General features: G+C 42.3%; 1 protein-coding gene across 15 annotated transcripts in view; it reads left to right on the top strand.

Annotated features, from left to right (window-relative positions):
- Window positions 1-19,516, top strand: part of KIF1B (kinesin family member 1B) — a 173,699-nt gene that overhangs the window by 36,785 nt on the left and 117,398 nt on the right. For all 15 annotated transcript variants that reach the window (XM_031010268.3, XM_031010295.3, XM_031010276.3 and 12 more), the window contains exons 3-5: window positions 8,759-8,835; window positions 11,010-11,189; window positions 14,437-14,502. In XM_031010268.3, coding sequence (XP_030866128.2) covers window positions 8,759-8,835; window positions 11,010-11,189; window positions 14,437-14,502 — 323 coding nt within the window. The remainder of the gene's footprint in view (window positions 1-8,758; window positions 8,836-11,009; window positions 11,190-14,436; window positions 14,503-19,516) is intronic.

Genomic DNA, 19,516 nt, shown 5'->3' with positions numbered 1-19,516 from the left:
GTGGGCAGGGACTTGTTTTCACTAGGTATCTGTAGGTCATGGTAGACATGCAAGTATTTGTTAAATGAAAGAATATTTTGAACATTTACTTTATGCTAGGCCTTGAGTCAAAATCTGAGAATTAAATGACAGTTCTGTATAGTTAGGCACTATTATTAATATGCCCATATTACAGATAAGAAAATTAAAAATGAAGGCTTACAGAGTTTATTACATGCTTATAGATGGACCTAGGGTAATGTTAGATACTTAGAGTGGGATCACATTAAAGCCTCTACAGCAGTGGTCCCTAACCTTTTTGGCACCAGGGACCGGTTTTGTGGAAGATAATTTTTCCACAGACGGGGGTGGGAGTGTATGGTTTCGGGATGAAACCGTTCCATCTCAGATCATCAGACATTAGTTAGATTCTCATAAGGAGCGGGCAACCTAGATCCCTCACATGTGCAGTTCACAATAGGATTCATGCTGGTATGAGAATCTGATGCCGCTACTGATCTGACAGATGCTCGCCTGTTGCTCACCTTCTCCTGTGTGGCCTGGTTCCTGATAGGCCATGGACAGTACCGGTCTCTGGCCCAGGGGTGGGGCCACCTGCTCTACAGCATTCTACTTCATCGGTAACATCTTTGAAAATGTCTTCTAGAAATATTTTTAAGGTCACTTTACCTTTTGATCATTGAATATTGGGTCAATTTTGTTGTTGTTGTTGTTGTTGAGACAGGGTCTCGTTATGTTGCCCAGGCTGGATTGAGTGTGGTGGTGCAGTAACGGCTCACTGTAGCTTCAACTTCCTGGGTGCAAATGATCTTTCTGCCTCAGCTTCCTGAATAACTGGGACTACAGGCGCACGCTACCATTCTTGGCTAATTTTTTGTATTTTTAGTAGAGATAAGATCTCATTATGTTGCCCAGGCTGGTCTCAAACTCCTGGGCTCAAGTGATCCTCCTACCTCAGCCTCCCAAAGTGCTGAGATTACAAGTGTGAGCCACTGTGCTCAGCTGACATAATCTTTTAATGTATGAATGGACCCATCTCTCTCGCTGCCCCTGCAACACCAGATACTGGGACTCATGGATTTCTGATGATGAAAGATGTCGTTCTCATGGGAGTCTTTATGTTATACAAATGGAGAGCAAAGTTTCCAAACATGCTGCAGTGGTTGATGTGTTCTGTCATCTGGTAATAACTGGAGTTATTACAGTCATCCAAGTGAGAGAAGTGGTGGTTGAACCAGGGTGGTCACGATGGTGGTGGGGAGAAGCCATATTTGGAAAGTAGAACTGATAGGGTACATCAGATGTGGAGGATGAAAGAAAAAAGCCAAAGATGGCTCCCAGATCGTCTGTGGAATGTTGCTTGTAGGGTCCAGGTCTGGAGTATGCTGTGTGTCCAGAGTAACCTAGATTGAAGAAACGACCTCAGGCACAGAAGCTGTAAAAGAGGCCTTGAAAAGCAGCTTGAAAAGGTGGATTATAGGAAGTAAAACAATATGAAGTGTATAATACTTTTAAAAGAGTTATTTTCTGACTCTAGTCCTCAAAAATATTCCTGGAGTCCATTCTTTGCAGGAAAAGTGGCGACTTGTCCTAGACAAAGCCTACATGCTGATTCTATGTGACCCTGGGGGTGGGTACTAAATTCGTAACAGCTTGTGGGTGAAAATGTGGTTTATATGTTGAATGTGTTCCTTCATTACTGTAATTCTGTTTTTATGTGCATGCTTTCTGTGAAACAAATTAGAAGTCCAATACACTATTTTAGCTCAGTTGACCTTGATACAAGAACTACTGTGTTAATTATGCCCAGTCTTTCAGTAGTACAATCCTCTTTTTTTTTTCTGTGAATGTTAGTAAAATCTACTGGTATTTTATGTATATATTGCACAGCTATACACTGTTTTTATGCTCTTGAAAATGGAATTTAATCAGAGTTGTACATGACACATAGAGGGCATTCATTTGAGTCCTTGGTATAGGGCAGTATAGAGGATCCATAAGACATGGTCCAAGCACTTTCAGGATATATGATGTTGGGGGAGCATCAGAGATTTGTTGACACATTTAAGTAAGGACTTGAATGTCGTACTTTGACTGTTGGCAAGAAATAGGCTCTTGGCTGGGTCCGGTGGCCCACACTTGTAATCCTAGCACTTTGGGAGGCCAAAACAGGAGAATTGCTTCAGCCCAGGAGTTCGAGACCAGCTGGAGCAACCTAGGGAGACCCTGTCTCTACAAAAAAAATAAACAAATTAGCTGTGCATGGTGGCACGTGCCTGTGGTCCCAGTTACTCAGGAGACTGAGGTGGGAGGATCACTTGAGCCCAGGAGGCTGAGGATGCGTGAGCTGTAATCTCACCACTGTACTCCAGCCTAGGGCGACAGAGCAAGACCCTGTCTCTAAAAGAGAAAAGAAACAGAATTCTTACATTGTGCTTTAGTTTATCAGTTAGTGAACTTTTCTTTTTTTGTTGTTGCTTTTTATTTTTTGTGGAGATGGGGTCTCACTATGTTGCCCAGGCTAGTCTCGAACGCGTGGGCTCAGGTGATCCTCCCACCTTGGCCTCCTAAAGTGTTGAGATTACAGGCTTGAGCCACTAAACCTGGGCCTAGTGTGTTTTTCTTACCTTGGTTTAAAGATCAAATGGAATATTATCATACCTACTGAATATTGAGAGTTTAAAACAAGGTAAAATACCTATTTAAGAAAAATTAACATATGTGTAAGTGTTTCACTCCTTTAATTCTGTAAACTAGGTATTACCTCAATTTTAGAGAGGACACAGACATGCAGTCATACCCAAGGTCATAAAAAACACCTAAATACAGTATTTCTTAACTTTTTTTTTTTTTGAAACGGAGCCTCGCTCTGTTGCCCAGGCTGGGGTGCAGTGGTGCAATCTTGGGTCATTGCAACCTCTGCCTTCTGGTTTCAAGCAGATCTCTTGCCTCAGCCTCCCAAGTAGCTGGGGTTACGGGTGCCTGCCACCACGCCCAGCTAATTTTTGTAAATACCGTATTTTTAAGTTGTTCTTTCATATGTTTAGAATATTAGGCCAGGCATGGTAGCTCATGACTTTGGGAGGGCAAGGAAAGAGGATTGCTTGAGCCAAGAGTCTCAGTCCAGCCTAGGCAACATGGCAAAGCCCCATCTCTGCAAAAAAAATTAAAATTTGGCTTGGCATGGTAGTGCACACCTATAGGCCCAATTACTTGGGAGGCAGAGGTTAGAGGTTCACTTGAGCCCAGGAGTTGCAGGCTGCAGTAAGCCATGATTGAGCCACTGTACACCAGCCTGGGTGACAGACTGTGACGCTGTCTGGGGAAAAAAAATGGATTAGTTGTTGATAGAAGCAGTTATTTTAAAAGCAGCTTGGGGGCGGGTGCAGTGGCTCACACCTGTAATCCTAGCAATTTGGGATGCCGAGGCGGGTGGATCACCTGAGGTAAGGATCCTGTTCAAGGCCAGCCTGGCCAACATGGTGAAACCCTGTCTCTAGTAAAATACAAAAATCAGCCAGGCATGATGGCGGGTGCCTGTAATCCTAGCTACTCGGGAGGCTGAGACAGGAGAATCACTTGAACCTAGGAGACAGCGGTTGCAGTGAGCCGAGATCGTGCCACTGCACTCCAGCCTGGGCAGCTGAGCTAGACTGTCTCAAAAAAATAAATAAATAAAATAAAAGCAGCTTGGTTTTGAAGATATAAGTTAGGAAAATCTATTAGTTTCAGAAGCTTTAAAAGTCTGGGAGAAAGGAATATTGAGGAAGAGGAAAAGGATTTCATGTGAATTGAGGAAGTTAACTCATTGGTGTAGTTTTTCCTTTCTTTTTTTTTTTTTACTAAGGAAAAGAGAACAAAGCGATAAAATCTGAGTAGTCTTTCAGTCATTCTTGGTAGAATTGGTAGCTAAAAGGCTGAGTGAAATATGGCTTAAAAGCTTTATTGGCTGGGCGCGGTGGCTCACCCCTGTAATCCCAGCACTTTGGGTGGCTGAGGTGGGTGGATAACCTGAGGTCAGGAGTTTGAGAACAGCCTGACCAACATGGTGAAACCCTGTCTCTACTAGACATACAAAATTAGCCAGGTGTGGTGATGCATGCCTGTAATCCTAGATACGTGGCAGGCTGAGGCAGGAGAATTACTTGAACCCGGGAGGCGGAGGTTGCAGTGAGCCGAGATCCTACCATTGCACTCCAGCCTGGGCAACAAGAGCAAAACTCTGTCTCAAAAAAAAAAAAAGCTTTATCATTTATTTTTTGGCCCTGTCTTATGGTGCAGAGGCTTAAAAGTTTTTTGACAGCAAATTTTCTAGAGGCTAGGAGTGTTTATTATAACCATGTTTTTGAGCGGTGAGGACTACCTCAGAGGGCATGCCTTGTGTCATCATTGTTCTTATTGCTGAGCTACCGAAACCTAGAATCTGACTCACACAATATGACACTCATTTCCGTTTTCTTGGTAGAGTTTGTGTGGTCATTCATCTTTTAGATCTTTTAGGAACTACAGTCCTCCTAGTTCCCACTTTTATATTTATTTATTTATTTATTTATTTATTTATTTATTTATTTATTTATTTTTGAGATGGAATCTTGCTCTGTTGTCCAGGCTGGAGTGCAGTGGTGCAATCTCAGCTCACTGCAGCCTTCGCCTCCCAGGTTCAAGCAATTCTCCCGCCTCAGCCTCCCAAGTAGCTGGGATTACAGGTGCTTGCCACCATGCCTCGCTAACTTTTGTATTTTTTGTAGAGACGGGGTTTCACCATGTTGGCCAGGCTGGTCGCAAACTCCTGACCTCAAGTGATCAACCCCCCTCAGCCTCCCAAAGTGCTGGGATTACAGAAGTGAGTGACCGTGCCCAGCCATCAGTTCCCACTTTTAAATGAGAGGTTCTTTGTTTTTGTGGGGTTTTTTGTTGTTGTTGTTGTTGTTGTTACTTGAGACAGGGTCTTAGTCTGTCATCCAGGATGGAGTGCAGTGGCACAATCTTGGCTAACTGCAGCCTGGACCTCCCTGGGCTCAGGTGATCTTCCTACCTAAGCCCCCTGAGTAGCTGGGAGTACAGGCACACACCACCATGCCTAGCTAACTTTTGTATTTTTTGTGGAGATGAGATTTCACCATGTTGCCCAGGCTGGTCTCAAATTCCTGTACTCCAGCGATCCTCCTGCCTGAGCTTCCCAAAGTGCTGGGATTATAAGTGTGAGTCACCGAGCCAGGTCATAAAGACAGTTTTTTTTTTGTTTTGAGATGGAGTTTTGCTCTTTTGTACCCAGGCTGGAGTTACAGTGGTGTGATCTTGGCTCACTGCAACCTCCACCTCTCGGGTTCAAGCAATTCTCCTGTCTTACTTACTCCTGTCCCAGCTCCCGAGTAGCTGGGATTACAGGCGTGCCCCACCACGCTGCACTGATTTTTTATATTTTTAACAGAGATGGGGTTTCACCATGTTGGACAGGCTGGTCTGCAACTCCTGACCTCAGGTGATCTGCCCACCTCAGCCTCCCAAAGTGCTGGGATTACAGATGTGAGCCACTGTGCCTGGCCAATAAAGAGAATTTTAAACAATGCCTACAGTGTGATTTTACTGGGGTGGCCACATACATGTAGGTGTGCACATGTATTTCCATGAAAATGCCTTCCTGCCTTTAGCCTTGACAATGCTGCATATAGGGAATAAGCATTTAAATGATGGTGTCTTGGCTAAGAGTGTGAACTCTGGAGCCAAACTCTCCAAAATTGCATCCTGAATCTGCCACTAGCTAGCTCTGGAGCCATGAATAACTTATTTAACCTCTCTGTGATGGTTTATCTATCTGTAAAATGGGGGTAATGAAACATCTGCCTCATTGAGTGCTTGGGAGCATCAAATAGGTTAGTAGGTCTGGTGTGGTGGCTCACACCTGTAATCCCAGCACTTTGGGAAGCTGAGGCATGAGGATGGCTTGAGCCCAGGAGTTTGAGACCAGCCTGGGCAACATAGTGAGACTCCCATCTCTACAAAAAAGAAAAATAATTAGCCGGGTGTAGTGGCATGAACCTGTGGTCCCATCTACTCCAGAGGCTGAGGTGGGAGGATCACTGGAGCCCAGGAGGTTGAGTCTGTAGTGAATTGTGGTTGTACCACTGTACTCCAGTCTGGGCATCAGAGTTAGATCCTGTCTCAGAAAAAAAAAGGTTCATAGACAGAAAGTACTTATGGCTCAGAGTAAGTGTTCTGTGAATGTTGGCTGTTTTTTAAATCTTGCATTTAATTCCTCTTTGGTTAGAAGCACACTTCTTTGCTTGGATTACCGTTTGCATGTGGAGAGATGTTCCTTCTAGAACCATGTCTCCTTGTCACATGATTATGTACAGTGTGAGCTTTATTAATACTCTGTCAGCATTTGAGGTTGGAACATAAATGCGTGGCTGTACCCAGTGGAATCCAGCAAGAGAGAGAATTAAGCACCGTAGCAACTGTTGCTATTTGTGTACTGAGCAACAGCTGTGCGAGACAAATTTATTTTTTAATCCTGATCTCACTGATAGCCTGGGATGTGGCCTTGCCTCAAAGGAGTAGATTGGTTGAGATATCCAGTCTTTGAGGAGATTTCATGACCACATGCCATAAAGATTCTGTTTCATTTCAAATATGAGGAGCTAAAGCTTTGTGTGTATGAGTGAGGGAGAAAGATTAAGCTTTAAAGCATTCATAGTCAGTCCCTGAAATATAGTGTGACTGGATTAATGACATGATAAATCACTTTTAATGTGGGTGGTGAGACTTCATGCATTTCAGTCAAAAAAGTAATTTTGCTGTAGTGTGGTTCATTTCCAAATTTTGGCTGCTAACTTACCTAGGATGGATAAACATTATCACAGAATATTTACTGAGCATCTACTTTATACCAGGGTCTTTTCTGAATACTGGTAACATGCAGTTAATTACACTCCAAAATGACTTAATCTGTGATTCCACTATATACTACATTACATAAATACACACACACTAATCATTTACATACTTGTCAACCTTAGATTTCAGAAATAACACTGTATTTGTAATGAATGCTTCATTACCAAATGCTTTTCTGAAGTACATAGTAAGATCTTTAAAAAGAGCTTTCATGGCCAGGCGCGGTGGCTCACGCTTGTAATCCCAGCACTTTGGGAGGCCGAGGCGGGCGGATCACAAGGTCAGGAGATCAAGACCATCCTGGCTAACACGGTGAAACCCCGTCTCTACTAAAAATACAAAAAAATTAGCTGGGCGTGGTGGCGGGTGCCTGTAGTCCTAGCTACTCAGGAGGCTGAGGCAGGAGAATGGCGTGAACCTGGGAGGTGGAGCTTGCAGTGAGCCAAGATCGTGCCACTCCCCTTCAGCTAGGGCGACAGAGGGAGACTCTGTCTCAAAAAAAAAAAAAAAAAAAAAAAAAAAAAAGCTTCTTTCAAATAGTGGTTGGATTCATTCAATAACTTTCTAATTTTCATTTCTCTTTTTTTCTTGAGATGAAGTCTTACTCTGTCACCCAGGCTGGAGTGCAGTGCATTAATATCAGCTCAGTGCAACCTCTGCCTCCCGGGTTCAAGTGATTCTCCTGCCTCAACCTCCCCAGTAGCTGGGATTATAGGCACACACCACTATTTCTGGCTAATTTTTGTGTTTTTGGTAGAGATGGGGTTTCACCATGTTCGCCAGGCTAGTCTCGAATTCCTGACCTCAAGTGATACACCTGCCTTGGCCTCCCAAAGTGCTGGGATTACAAGTGTGAGCCACCGCGCCCAGCTCCATTTTTGATGTGTTCCAATATTTCAAGGCTTAACAGGTGCCTTGAAATAGTAATGTGGGCCAGGTGCAGTGGCTCACGCCTGTAATCCCAGCAGTTAAGGAGGCGGAGATGCGCAGATCACCTGAGGTCAGGAGTTCGAGACCAGCCTGGCCAACATGGTGAAACCCTGTCTCTACTAAAAATACACAAATTAGCCGGTTGTAGTGGTGGGTGCCAGTAATCCCAGCTACTCAGGAGGCTGAGGTGGGAGAATTTCTTGAACCCGGGAGGAGGAGGTTGCAGTGAGCCGAGATCACACCACTGCACTCCAGCTTGGGGAATAGAGCAAGACTCTGTCTTCAAAAAGAAAAGAAATAGAAATGTTGTTCATTTCCAAATTTTGGCTGGTAACTTACCTAAGGAGGATAAACATTGTCACAGAATATTTACTGAGCATCTACTTTATACCAGGGTCTGTTCTGAATACTGGTAACATGCAGTTAATGCTGTTGGTCTGGTTTTTCATGTTCCATGTATAAATTACCTCTTAAAACTATGATTGTTTTCATTCATTCATTCATTTTTGAGATCGGGTCTCAAAATAGGCTGGAGTGCAGTGGCTCGATAACAGCTAACTACATCCTCAAACCTCCAGGCTCAAGCCATCCTCCGACCTCAGCTTCCTAAGTAGCTGGGACTGCAGGCGTGTGCCACCATGCCCAGCTAGTTGTTTTTTTTTTTTGTATTTTTTGTAGAGACAGGGTTTCACCATGTTGCCCAGAGTGGTCTTGAACTCCTGACCTCTAGTGATCCACCCAGCTCGGACTGTCAAAATGCTGAAATTACAGGCATGAGCCACTGAGCCCAGCCTATTAATTTTTGATTGCCCTATTCAGATTTAGTGGTATGAATTTACTGATTGGGGTGTTTTGAACACACAGAATAACATGTTTAACTAAAGAACTTGTAATTGAGTGACTTATAAAATGAAACATTTTTATCTTCTAGGTATTATTAACCCAAAGAATCCAAAGGAAGCTCCAAAGTCCTTCAGTTTCGACTATTCCTACTGGTCTCATACCTCAGTGAGTACCCTCATGCCACAGCGCTGCCAGCTCCTGCCTCCTTTCCTCTTTCCTTGCCGATTTGTCTTTTCTCTTAGCTGAGCAGATCCAAGTTTTGCTTAAGTGTTGTCTAGCATGAGTTCATTCTTTGATACAGTGATATAGTATTTTCATTCATAAAGTATTTGGGTTGATGGAAAGTTTATGTACGCATATACATAAATATATACACATATATACATACAGAACATATTTAGTTTACACCAAATTTATACTGAATGTACACTAAATTTATACTGATTTCGACATTTCTCGAGGATTTATTTATCAGTATCTTAGGATCCTCATTACCAACATTATTGCCCATTGATCTTAGGAAATGCCAAATAATAATAATAATAATTATTATTATTATTTTTCTTTTGAGACGGAGTCTCACTCTGTCGCCCAGGCTGGAGTACAGTGGTGCCATCTTGGCTCACTGCAACCTCCGCCTCCGAGGTTCAAGCGATTCTCCTGCCTCAGCCTCCCGAGTAGCTGGGATTACAGGCACGTGGCACTATGCCCAGCTAATTTTTGTATTTTTAGTAGAGACAGGATTTGACCATGTTGGCCAGGCTGGTCTCGAGCTTCTGACCTTAAGTGATCCACCTGTGTTTGCCTCCCAAAGTGCTGGGATTACAGGTGTGAGCCACTGTGCCTGGCCGGAAATGCCAAATTAAAATTGCTTAGGGTACTGTTAATTTTAAGTTGAATTTTGAGGGAATGGCCAGCAGGATTGGAATGACCACAGAGAAATTGTTTTTTGTTTGTTTGTTTGTTTTTGGCCAGGCTGATCTTGAACTCCTGACCTCCTGATCCACCTGCCTCGACCTCTCAAAGTGTTGGGATTAAAGGAGTGAGCCACCGTGCCTGGCCAATTTTTTTTTTTTTAATTGTAGTAGAGCAATGTGGGTTCTGAACATTTTGAAAGATGATACCGTGCCTCTACTAAAAATTCCAAAAAAAAAAAAAAAATTAGATGGGCTTGGTGGCGGGTGCCTGTAATCCCAGCTACTTGGGAGGCTGAGGCAGGTGAATCGCTTGAACCCAGGGAGGTGGAGGTTGCAGTGAGCCGAGATCGCACCACTGCACTCCAGCCTGGGTGATGGAACGTGACTCTGTCTCAAAAAAAAAAAAAGGAAAGAGGCTGCAGATCCACAAGGGAAACAAAAGATTACCAGTATTACGAAAATGCAGAGTAGGGCCCTTCCTGGTACCCTTACTCAGTGTGGAACCCCAAATGTTGCTGCTTCTTAGGGATTGTTCATAGAGTTTACTTCTGCATCATTCATCTCTTTGGTACATGTTTTTGGTTTTGTTTTTCCTGTTTTGTATTTTTTTTTTTTTTTTTAAAGACTGAGTCTCGCTCTGTTGCCTAGGCTGGAGTGCAGTGGCGTGATCTCAGCTCACTGCAACCTACACCTCCTGGGTTCAAGCAGTTCTCCTGCTTCAGCCTCCTGAGTATCTGGGATTACAGGCGGGTGCCACCACACCCGGCTGATTTTTTGAATTTTTAGTAGAGATGGGGTTTTGCTGTGTTGGCCAGGCTGGTCTCGAGTTCCTATCCTCAAGTGATCTGCCCACCTTGGCCTCCCAGAGTGATGGGATTACAGGCATGAGCCACTGTGCCCTGCCCTGGGGAATAGATGTTTTAAACTATTGACAAAGCCTAATTGTCAAGGGAAGGGACTGAGAAGGGGATTGGAAATGCTGTTTCCTGAAAGCTGTGTTTATTGAGAAATAGTCCCAGTAGCTGGAATGAGTTCAAAGAAGTATTTTTATATGTGGACTTGACCTTTGGTCTTTTATTCTCATTTTCCGCTTAAGAAAATCTTGGCTGTGTGAATGAAAGAGTGATACTTTTAAGGTTATAGAAAGTGAAATGTAATCATGCCAGATAATTTTATATAGACATTTTTATGTATGGCTGACCTGGATGACTCTAATAGTGCATGTGTTTGTGAGTGTGTGTGTGTGTGCATGTGCGTGTATTTAATGAGAAAAGTAAACTTGTGTATAGGAGGCTTAAAAAATGTGTAGGGAATTTTAGGTGACTGTTCTGATTCCAGACACTTTTATTATGGAAGCAATCAAGTAAGTATAGGAAGAAATATTAATAAAAGGTTATTTATTTCTCCTTTTACTCTTTGCAGCCCGAAGATCCCTGTTTTGCATCTCAAAACCGTGTGTACAATGACATTGGCAAGGAAATGCTCTTACACGCCTTTGAGGGATATAATGTCTGTATTTTTGCCTATGGGCAGACTGGTGCTGGAAAATCTTATACAATGATGGGTAAACAAGAAGAAAGCCAGGCTGGCATCATTCCACAGGTGAAAAACAAAACAAAACAAAAATCTTCTCTTCATTATTACTGTTAGTCTTAAATTACTTTAACAGTTATTTTTATTTGGCGAACATTTATGCGGGGATTGTTTTATGTCAGGCGCAAAGATGAACAACCCATTATTTTCCCTCAGAGGAGCTTACAATTGAATGGGAAGGATTGACATGTACACATACATGTCTGTCATTAAAGGTGGGAAAGTCAGTGTTTTGTAATGATTTTGCCATATATCCAATGCCATATTATTTTATCATTTGAAAAGTGTTACCAGCTTGTTAAAGCTCTGTTCTAAGTCCTGGAGTTGGGGGAATATTGTTGATCTGATTTTTTTTCAAATTCCATGCATAGATTACCTCTGAAGAATGTGATTATTTTTGGTTTTTTTGATAGCCTTATTCGGAGATACTTTCATTTTATTTTCCTAATTTAATACTATGACTTTAAACTTCAAACACTCTGAGATTCTCCCTCTTTTTTTTTTTTTTTTTTTTTTTTAGAAAGTATTATTGGATTTGATCCTTTATTTGGGAATGAAGAAGAGTTCTGACATAGATATTTATTTATTTTTATTTTCATTATTCGTTTCACTTAGGATTTAATGGTGAAAGACATAAGTATTTAAAAAGAACTTCATTGTTTACTTATTTATTTGAGACAGGGTCTCACTCTGTTGCCCATGCTGGAGTGCAGTGGTGTGATCATGGCTCACTGAGGCCTTGACCTCCCAGGCTCAAGTGATCCTCCTGCCTTAGCCTCCAGAGTAGCTGGGACTAAAGCCACGTGCCACCACACCTAGCTCATTTTTAAATTAAAAAAAAAAAATTTTTTTTTTTTTTTTTTTTTGAGGTGGAGTCTCTCTCTGTTGCCCAGGCTGGAGTGCAATGGCGCCATCTTGGCTCACTGCAACCTCCGCCTCCTGGGTTCAATTGATTCTCCTGCCTCAGCCTCCCGAGTAGCTGGGACAATAGGCACCCACCACTATGCCTGGCTAATTTTTGTATTTTTAGTAGAGGCAGGGTTTCACCATGTTGGTCCTGGTCTGGATCTCCTGACCTCAGGCAATCCACCCACCTCGGCCTCCCAAAGTGCAGGGATTGCAGGCATGAGTCACCATGCCCAGCCTTTAAAATTTTTTTTTTAGAGACAGGGTCTCACCATGTTGTCCAGGCTGGTCTCGAATGGACCTGGGCTCCATCCTGGGCTTGGGATGATCTGCCTGCCTCGACTTCCGGAAGTACTGGGATTACAGGCATGAGCCACTGTGCGGGGCCTAAAAACTTAAGAAAAAAAAAAGATTAAGTGAGAAGATTGTATTTAAAATTTTCCTTTTATAGTCATGCATCACTTAAGGGTGGGGGTACATTTTGAGAAATGCATCATTAGTCGTTAGGTGCTTTTGTCATTGTACAGATATCATAGAGTGTACTTACACAAACCCTGGAAGGTATAAACTGCTCCACACCTAGACTGCATTGTATAGCCTGTTGTTCCAAGGCTATAAACTTGTGTAGCATGCTACTGTACTGAATACTACAGGCAATTATAATAGGATGGTAAGTATTTGTATATCTAAACATAGAAAAGTACATTAAAAATATGATATAAAAGATTTAAAATGGCACACCTGCATAGTGCTCTTACACTGGAGCTTGCAGGGCTGGAAGTTGCTCTGGGTGAGTCAGTGAGCGAGTGGTGAGTAAATGTGAAGGCCTAGGACATTGCTTTGCACTATTGTAGACTTTATAAATGCTGCACACTTAGGCTACACTAAATTTAGTTTTAAAAACAGTTTCCTTTCAATAATTAACTTTAGTTAAATTACTATAACTTTTTTACTTTATAAACTTTAAAATTTTTTAAACTTTCTGATCCTTTTATAGTAACCTTTAGTTTAAAACACAAACAGCCCCAGCGTGGTGGCTCATGCCTGTAGTCCCATCACTTTGAGAGGCCAAGGCGGGTGGATCACTGGAGGTCAGGAGTTCGAAACCAGCCTGACCAACATGGTGAAACCCCGTGTCTACTAAAAGTACAAAAAAATGAGCCAGGCATGGTGGCGCATGCCTGTAATCCCAGCTACTTGGGAGGCTGAGGCAGGAGAATTGCTTGAACCCAGGAGACGGAGGTTGCAGTGAGCTGAGATCGCGCCATTGCACTCTAGCATGAGCAACAAGAGTGAAACTCGGTCTCAAAAAAAAAAAAAAAGAAACCACACACACAGACACTTTGTACAGCTGTACAAAAATATTTTCTTTCTTCATATCTTTATTCTATAAGCTTTTTTGTATTTTTTAATTTTTTTTTTCTTTCTTGAGACAGAGTCTTGCTTTGTCACCCAGGCTGGAGTACAGTGGCGCCGTCTCAGCTCACTGCAACCTCCGCCTCCTGGGTTCAGTTAATTCTTGTGCCTTAGCCTCCTGAGTAGCTGGGATTACAGGCACGTACCACCACGTCTGGCTAATTGTTGTATTTTTAGTAGAGACGGGGTTTCACAATGTTGGCCAAGCTGGTCTTGAACTCTTGGCCTCAAGTGATCTGCCTGCCTTGGCCTCCCAAAGTGCTGAGATTTACAGGCGTGAGCCACTGCACCTGGCCAAAGTTTTTTGTTTTTTTTTTTAGACAAGAGTTTCACTCCTCTTGCCCAGGCTGGAATGCAGTGGCACGATCTTGGCTCACTGCAACCTCCGCCTCCTGGGTTCAAGCGATTCTCCTGCCTCAGCCTCCAGAATAGCTGGGACTATTTTTGTATTTTTAGTAGAGATGGGGTTTCACCATGTTGGCCAAGATGTTCTCGATCTCCTGACCTTGTGATCTGCCTGCCTCGTCCTCCCAAAGTGCTGGGATTACAGGCATGAGCCACCTTGCCCCGCCCAAATTTTTAATTTTTGAAAAAAATTTAAACTTTTTTGTTAAAAACTAAGGCACACATTTATTAGCCTAGGCCTACACAGGGTCAGGATCATCAAGATATCACTAAGTGACAGGAATTTTCCAGCTTTCTTATAATCTTATGGGGATCACTATCATATATGCAGTCCATCGTTGACCGAATCATGGTTATGCGGCGCATGACTGACTTTATTCAAAGCATTAATCATATCTTGATGTTTATGACATAATATATTTTGAGATGGAGCAAGAAAGGACGTCTGGCTAATTCATTGAGCACGCGTGGATGACTTAGTACTCCTCTCATTTGTGCTCTTCATGCCTCTCTCATTCTACTTCCCTAGTTATGTGAAGAACTTTTTGAGAAAATCAATGACAACTGTAATGAAGAAATGTCTTACTCTGTAGAGGTGAGTACAGCCGTGGGTTGACACCATAAGCCCTTGTTTTCCATTCTCTCAAGCATCACTTAAATGGCTCCAAATTATGACTGTGGTACAGATCACTTCACCATTCCTTCATTTTTGTCCTTTCAGGCTATTTCTGGGTTTTGGGTATAATGAATAGTGTCATGCTTTAATCTTTTTTTTGGGGGGTGCGCGGTGGGGACAGGGTCTCACTCTGTTGCCCAGGCCCTGGAGTGCAGTGGCGTGATCACAGCTCACTGCAGCCTTGACCTTCTGGGCCAAAGCGATCTTACCCCCTCAGCTTCTCAAGTAGCTGGGACAACAGGTGTGTGCCACCACCACCCCTAGATAATTGATTTTTTTGTAGAGATGGACTTTCCCTATGTTGCCCAGGTTGGTGTTGAACTCTTGGGCTCAAGCAATCTTGCCTCCTCCACCTCTGAAAGTACTGGGGTTGCAGTGTGAATCACTGAGCCCAGCCACAATTAAATCTTTGTTCATAAGTCTGTGCATTTATTTGCAGTTATTATCTTTTGTATGTTTCTTGGTTTTTAAATAATACATTTGAATTGCCAAATGCCTTTTTGGAAAGTAATGCTGGGTAACAGTTTTCAGTCACACTAGGAGGGTGTAAGTACCCATTGTGCCCTTGCCAACATTTTTCTATTTTTTAATCTTTGCTAATTTGATAATGTAAGTATTCTCTTACTTAAATTTTGAATTTCTTTGATTACTAGTATGGTTGAATGTCTTGTAAATTATGCATATGCCTGTTTACATTTTGGGTTCACAATGTCTTTCTGATTCATTTGTGGGAACTCTTCTCCTTTAATATTGTTAATAATGGTTTTTGACAGGCATTGGTTTTAAATATATATAATCAAATCTCCCCCTTTCCCACTTTTTTAATTGCTTATAAAAACTTGGAAAGTAATTATCCATCCTGTGTTTACCCTGGCTCTTTCATGAAGTCTATAGAATTACTTTATACACATTTGCTTATTTGATAAACATTCTCTCTGTTTTGTATGTGCTTAAAGAAGCTGTTTTGGGGCTCATACCTGTAATCCCAGCACTTTGGGAGGCGGATGGATCACTTGAGGCCAGGAGTTTGAGACCAGCGTGGCCAACCTGGCAAAACCCCGTCTCTACTAAAAACACAAAAAAATTAGCCGGCTGTGGTGGTGCACACCTGTAATCCCAGCTACTCGGGAGGCTGAGGCACGAGAATCGCTTGAACCCAGGAGGCAGAGGTTACAGTGAGCCGAGATCATGCCAGTGCACCCCAGCCTGGAGTCTGTCTCAAAAATAAATAAATAAATAAATAAATAAATAAAAAGAAGAAGCTGCTGTTCCTTTCTCTTCCTCCCTCTCTCTCTCACCGCCCTCCCCCACCACACCCTTTTTTGGTATTCACTTTCATAGTAACTGAAATTATTAAAGTGTTCTGTTACCATGAGTCTGTTTTGAAAAAATAGTCTGCCTTTTAAGCGATCTCGAGATTTTATTTCTTTTCTTTTTGGTATTTGTTCTGATTCTCTGTAGCCTTACAGCATTTCATTCCTAGTTAATTCATTTAATTGCTTTGGAGTTTTTTCTTCACCTAGAAGGTGTTGCATAAATATGTACATTCTAAGGAATTCTGTCTTGTGACTGTCATACACCAAAAAGAGAATGTGCTGCCCTAAGCATATTTTGCGTTAAAATGAATTTTCTGAATAGCTTGTCCCATAGTTATTCTTTTTTGAATCAGGTGATAGAATTTTTTAGCTTACAGGTAATAAAAGAAGATGCCCTTGTCTTTTGTATTAGAGTTTCCAGGCTTAACTTGGAGTGGAGCATAGATTCCTAGTTGACACTGTGGTTTCTTGCCACATTTGCAGGACCTCTCTACCTGCCTCTTCTACTTCCTTCCCTGTTTACTCTGCTCTACCCATACTGCCTTTTTTGCTGTTTCAAGAACATACCAGAAACATTCCTGCTTCAAGGCCTCTACATTTACTTCTCCTCCTGCCTGAAATGTTCACTTGGATGTCATTTTGACTAAGTTTCTCACGTTCCTCAAGTCTGCATAAATCACACACTCTCAGTGAGGCTTACCTTGACCACCTTATTTAATACTGTATCTTGCCTTTTACCCCACATCCTGAGCTCTCTTCCCCATTCTATTTTCTTTTTTCCATCATACTCATCATGTTCTAACATGCTTTCTCAGTTACCTATTTTTTATGTTTGTTGTTTATTATCAGTATCCCTTGCTAGAAGCATAAGCTCACTGGGGCAGGGTTCTTTGTCTGCTTTATTTAGTGGTGTATACCAATTGCCTAGAACAGTGCCTGTAAGAGAACGGTCCTCAGTGAGTTGGATCTGCCAGGTGGCATCTGGAGTGGTTGGTGCAGAAGTAAAAGAAATGATGATGGCTTTGGATGGATTCACATATCAGAGCATAAGGAATGGAGCACATGAACTTTTACCTAGATTATTTGGGTTCTCTTTGTCTCAACATTTGTGTGAAAAGGGACGAGTGTTCCAAAAGATGTAATATATTCCGGGGATTCAGTATTGTATGTACAAATTTAAGTACACAGCAATGATTGAAGAATCATCTCACTTTCTAGGATGACTTGCTGTCAGAAAGAATATTTGTTGTTCTGTTACTTTACTCTCATAATAGATTAATTACTTTATCTTTCAGAGTTGTCTTTTTTTTTGGAGACAGAGTCTCACTCTGTCACCCAGGCTGGAGTGCAGTGGCGCGGTCTCGGCTCACTGCAACCTCCGCCTCCCAGGTTCAAGCGATTCTCCTGCCTCAGCCTCCCGAGGGGCTGGGATTACAGGCTCCTGCTACCACACCTGGCTAATTTTCTGTATTTTTAGTAGACACAGGGTTTCACCATGTTGGCCAGGCTGGTCTCGAACTCCTGACCTCATGATCCACCCGCCTTGGCCTCCCAAAGAGCTGGGATTATAGGCGTGAGCCACTGCGCCCGGCCTTTTTTTCTTTTTCTTCTTTTTTTTTAAGACAAGGTCTTGCTCTGTTACCCAGACTGGAGTGTAGTGGTGCAAACAGGGTTCACTGTAGTCTTGACCTCCTGGGCTCAGTGATCGTCCTGCCTCAGCCTCCTGAGTAATTTGCACCACAGGCGTGTGCCACAGTGCGTGGCTCCCAAAGTGCTAAGATTACAGGCATGAGCTACTGCATCTGGCCAAGTTCTCAATTTTTTAAAATGGATTTTATTTTATTTATTTATTTATTTATTTATTTATTTATTTATTTATTTATTTTTAGAGACAGGATCTCACTGTCACCCAGGCTGGAGTGCAGTGGCGTGATCTCGGCTCACTGCATCCCCAACCTCCTGGGCTTGAGTGATCTTCCGACCTCAGCCTCCCGAGTAGCTGGGAACACAGGCACACACTACCATGCCTGGCTAATTCTTTGTATTTTTGGTAGAGGTGGGGTTTTACCATGTTACCCAGGTTGGTCTCGAATTCCTGAGCTCAAGCAATCTGCCCACCTCGACCTCCCAAAGTGTGGGGATTCCAGGCATGAGCCACCATGCCCGGCCGTTAACTGATTTTAAAATACAAATTAAGGCCAGGTGTGGTGGCTCACACCTGTAATCCCTGCACTTTGGGAGGCCAAGATGGGAGGATTGCTTGAGCCCAGGAGTTCAAGACCAGCCTGGGCAACGTGGTGAGACCCTGTCTCTGCAAAAAAAAAATTTTTTTAATTAGCTAGGCGTGGTGGCATGTGCCCGTAGTCCCAGTTACTCCAGAGGCTGAGGCAGGAGGATTGCTTAAGCCCAGGAAGTCGAGGCTGCAGTGAGCCATGTTTGAGCCACTGCACTCCAGCCTGGGTGACAGAGTAAGATACAGTCTCAAAAAATATATAAAAATAAAAATAAAATACAGTATAAAAATACAGTTAGAGACTGAATGAAAGTAAAAGGCAATAGAAATGGAATTAAGGTTCCATTCCAGATACTCTGAAAACATGTCCATAGACATTTAAAGTTTAAAAATGCAGGAGCTGTAATGTAAGCTTGAATAGCTCCATGATACAGAAGGATCTGTTTCCTGGGTAGCATCATAATGTGGCCTACTGTGATGAATTTACCCTAGTTCAGAGCCTTGTTTGCTTAGAAGTCTGATTTTGTAGATTCATCAAGAAAAGGACTATCCTTACAAGTTAAGACTTGGGTAAAGCTCATTTGACTGATGTTATGAAACCAACTTATTGGTTTGTTACTTTCCCATGAGAAATAACTATTACTAAGGCTAGAACACTCAAGCCATTCGCAAGACTATTTAATATATTATCTTTCTGTGGACAGACCTCGCTGTTGGAAGCCTGTTGGTTGTTTGGTGTGCATGGAATTAGAGGGAGAGGAGTTGCTTAGATACATGTTTAATTGCCCCAGGTTAAGAAATGATAGCTTAATGCATTAATCACCATGATCGAATGGTCCTGCCAATGAGACAAGAATTTATGAAGTGTATTGTCTGAGGCTTCTTTCTCCCTCACAAATCTTGGATAGGTCCTGCCACGACCAGCTTTCATGCTGGTCAACCCTCATCCCTTCTGGAGGATACATCGTCCATAGTTAGTAACAGTGTGGTGAGCCTTAAAGAATTAGCATCACCCGTCTGTTTTGTCTTCTCTGCTCTGTAATATTGATATTGTTCCTTGGTTTTAACTCTAATAGAAATCTTATTTCCGAGTTCTTGGAGTAACCTCAATGCAAATCCCAGTTACTGACAACAGTATACATTTTAAAAAACGTTGATAACTGATAAATTGCTACTAAAATATCTTTTAGCAGTCACTACATTCCAGAGATAATCTGTTTACCTCTCCCTTACAGAGAAAGTCTGAAGGCTGGTTCTAACCTATTCAGTGTAATTACCTGTGCGTATTGTTAATAGAATAAAAGGGCCTAGAGTAACGGCATTTCACTTTGTAAAGGTTGCTGATCTCTAATCTTAGAGCTTTTAATAAAAGTTAAAAAAAATT

Source organism: Gorilla gorilla, chromosome 1 (assembly GCF_029281585.2).
Source record: "Gorilla gorilla gorilla isolate KB3781 chromosome 1, NHGRI_mGorGor1-v2.1_pri, whole genome shotgun sequence".
Lineage (NCBI taxonomy): Eukaryota > Metazoa > Chordata > Mammalia > Primates > Hominidae > Gorilla > Gorilla gorilla.
The sequence above is the reverse complement of the archived record's forward strand: the minus strand, read 5'-3'. Positions and strand labels throughout refer to the sequence as shown.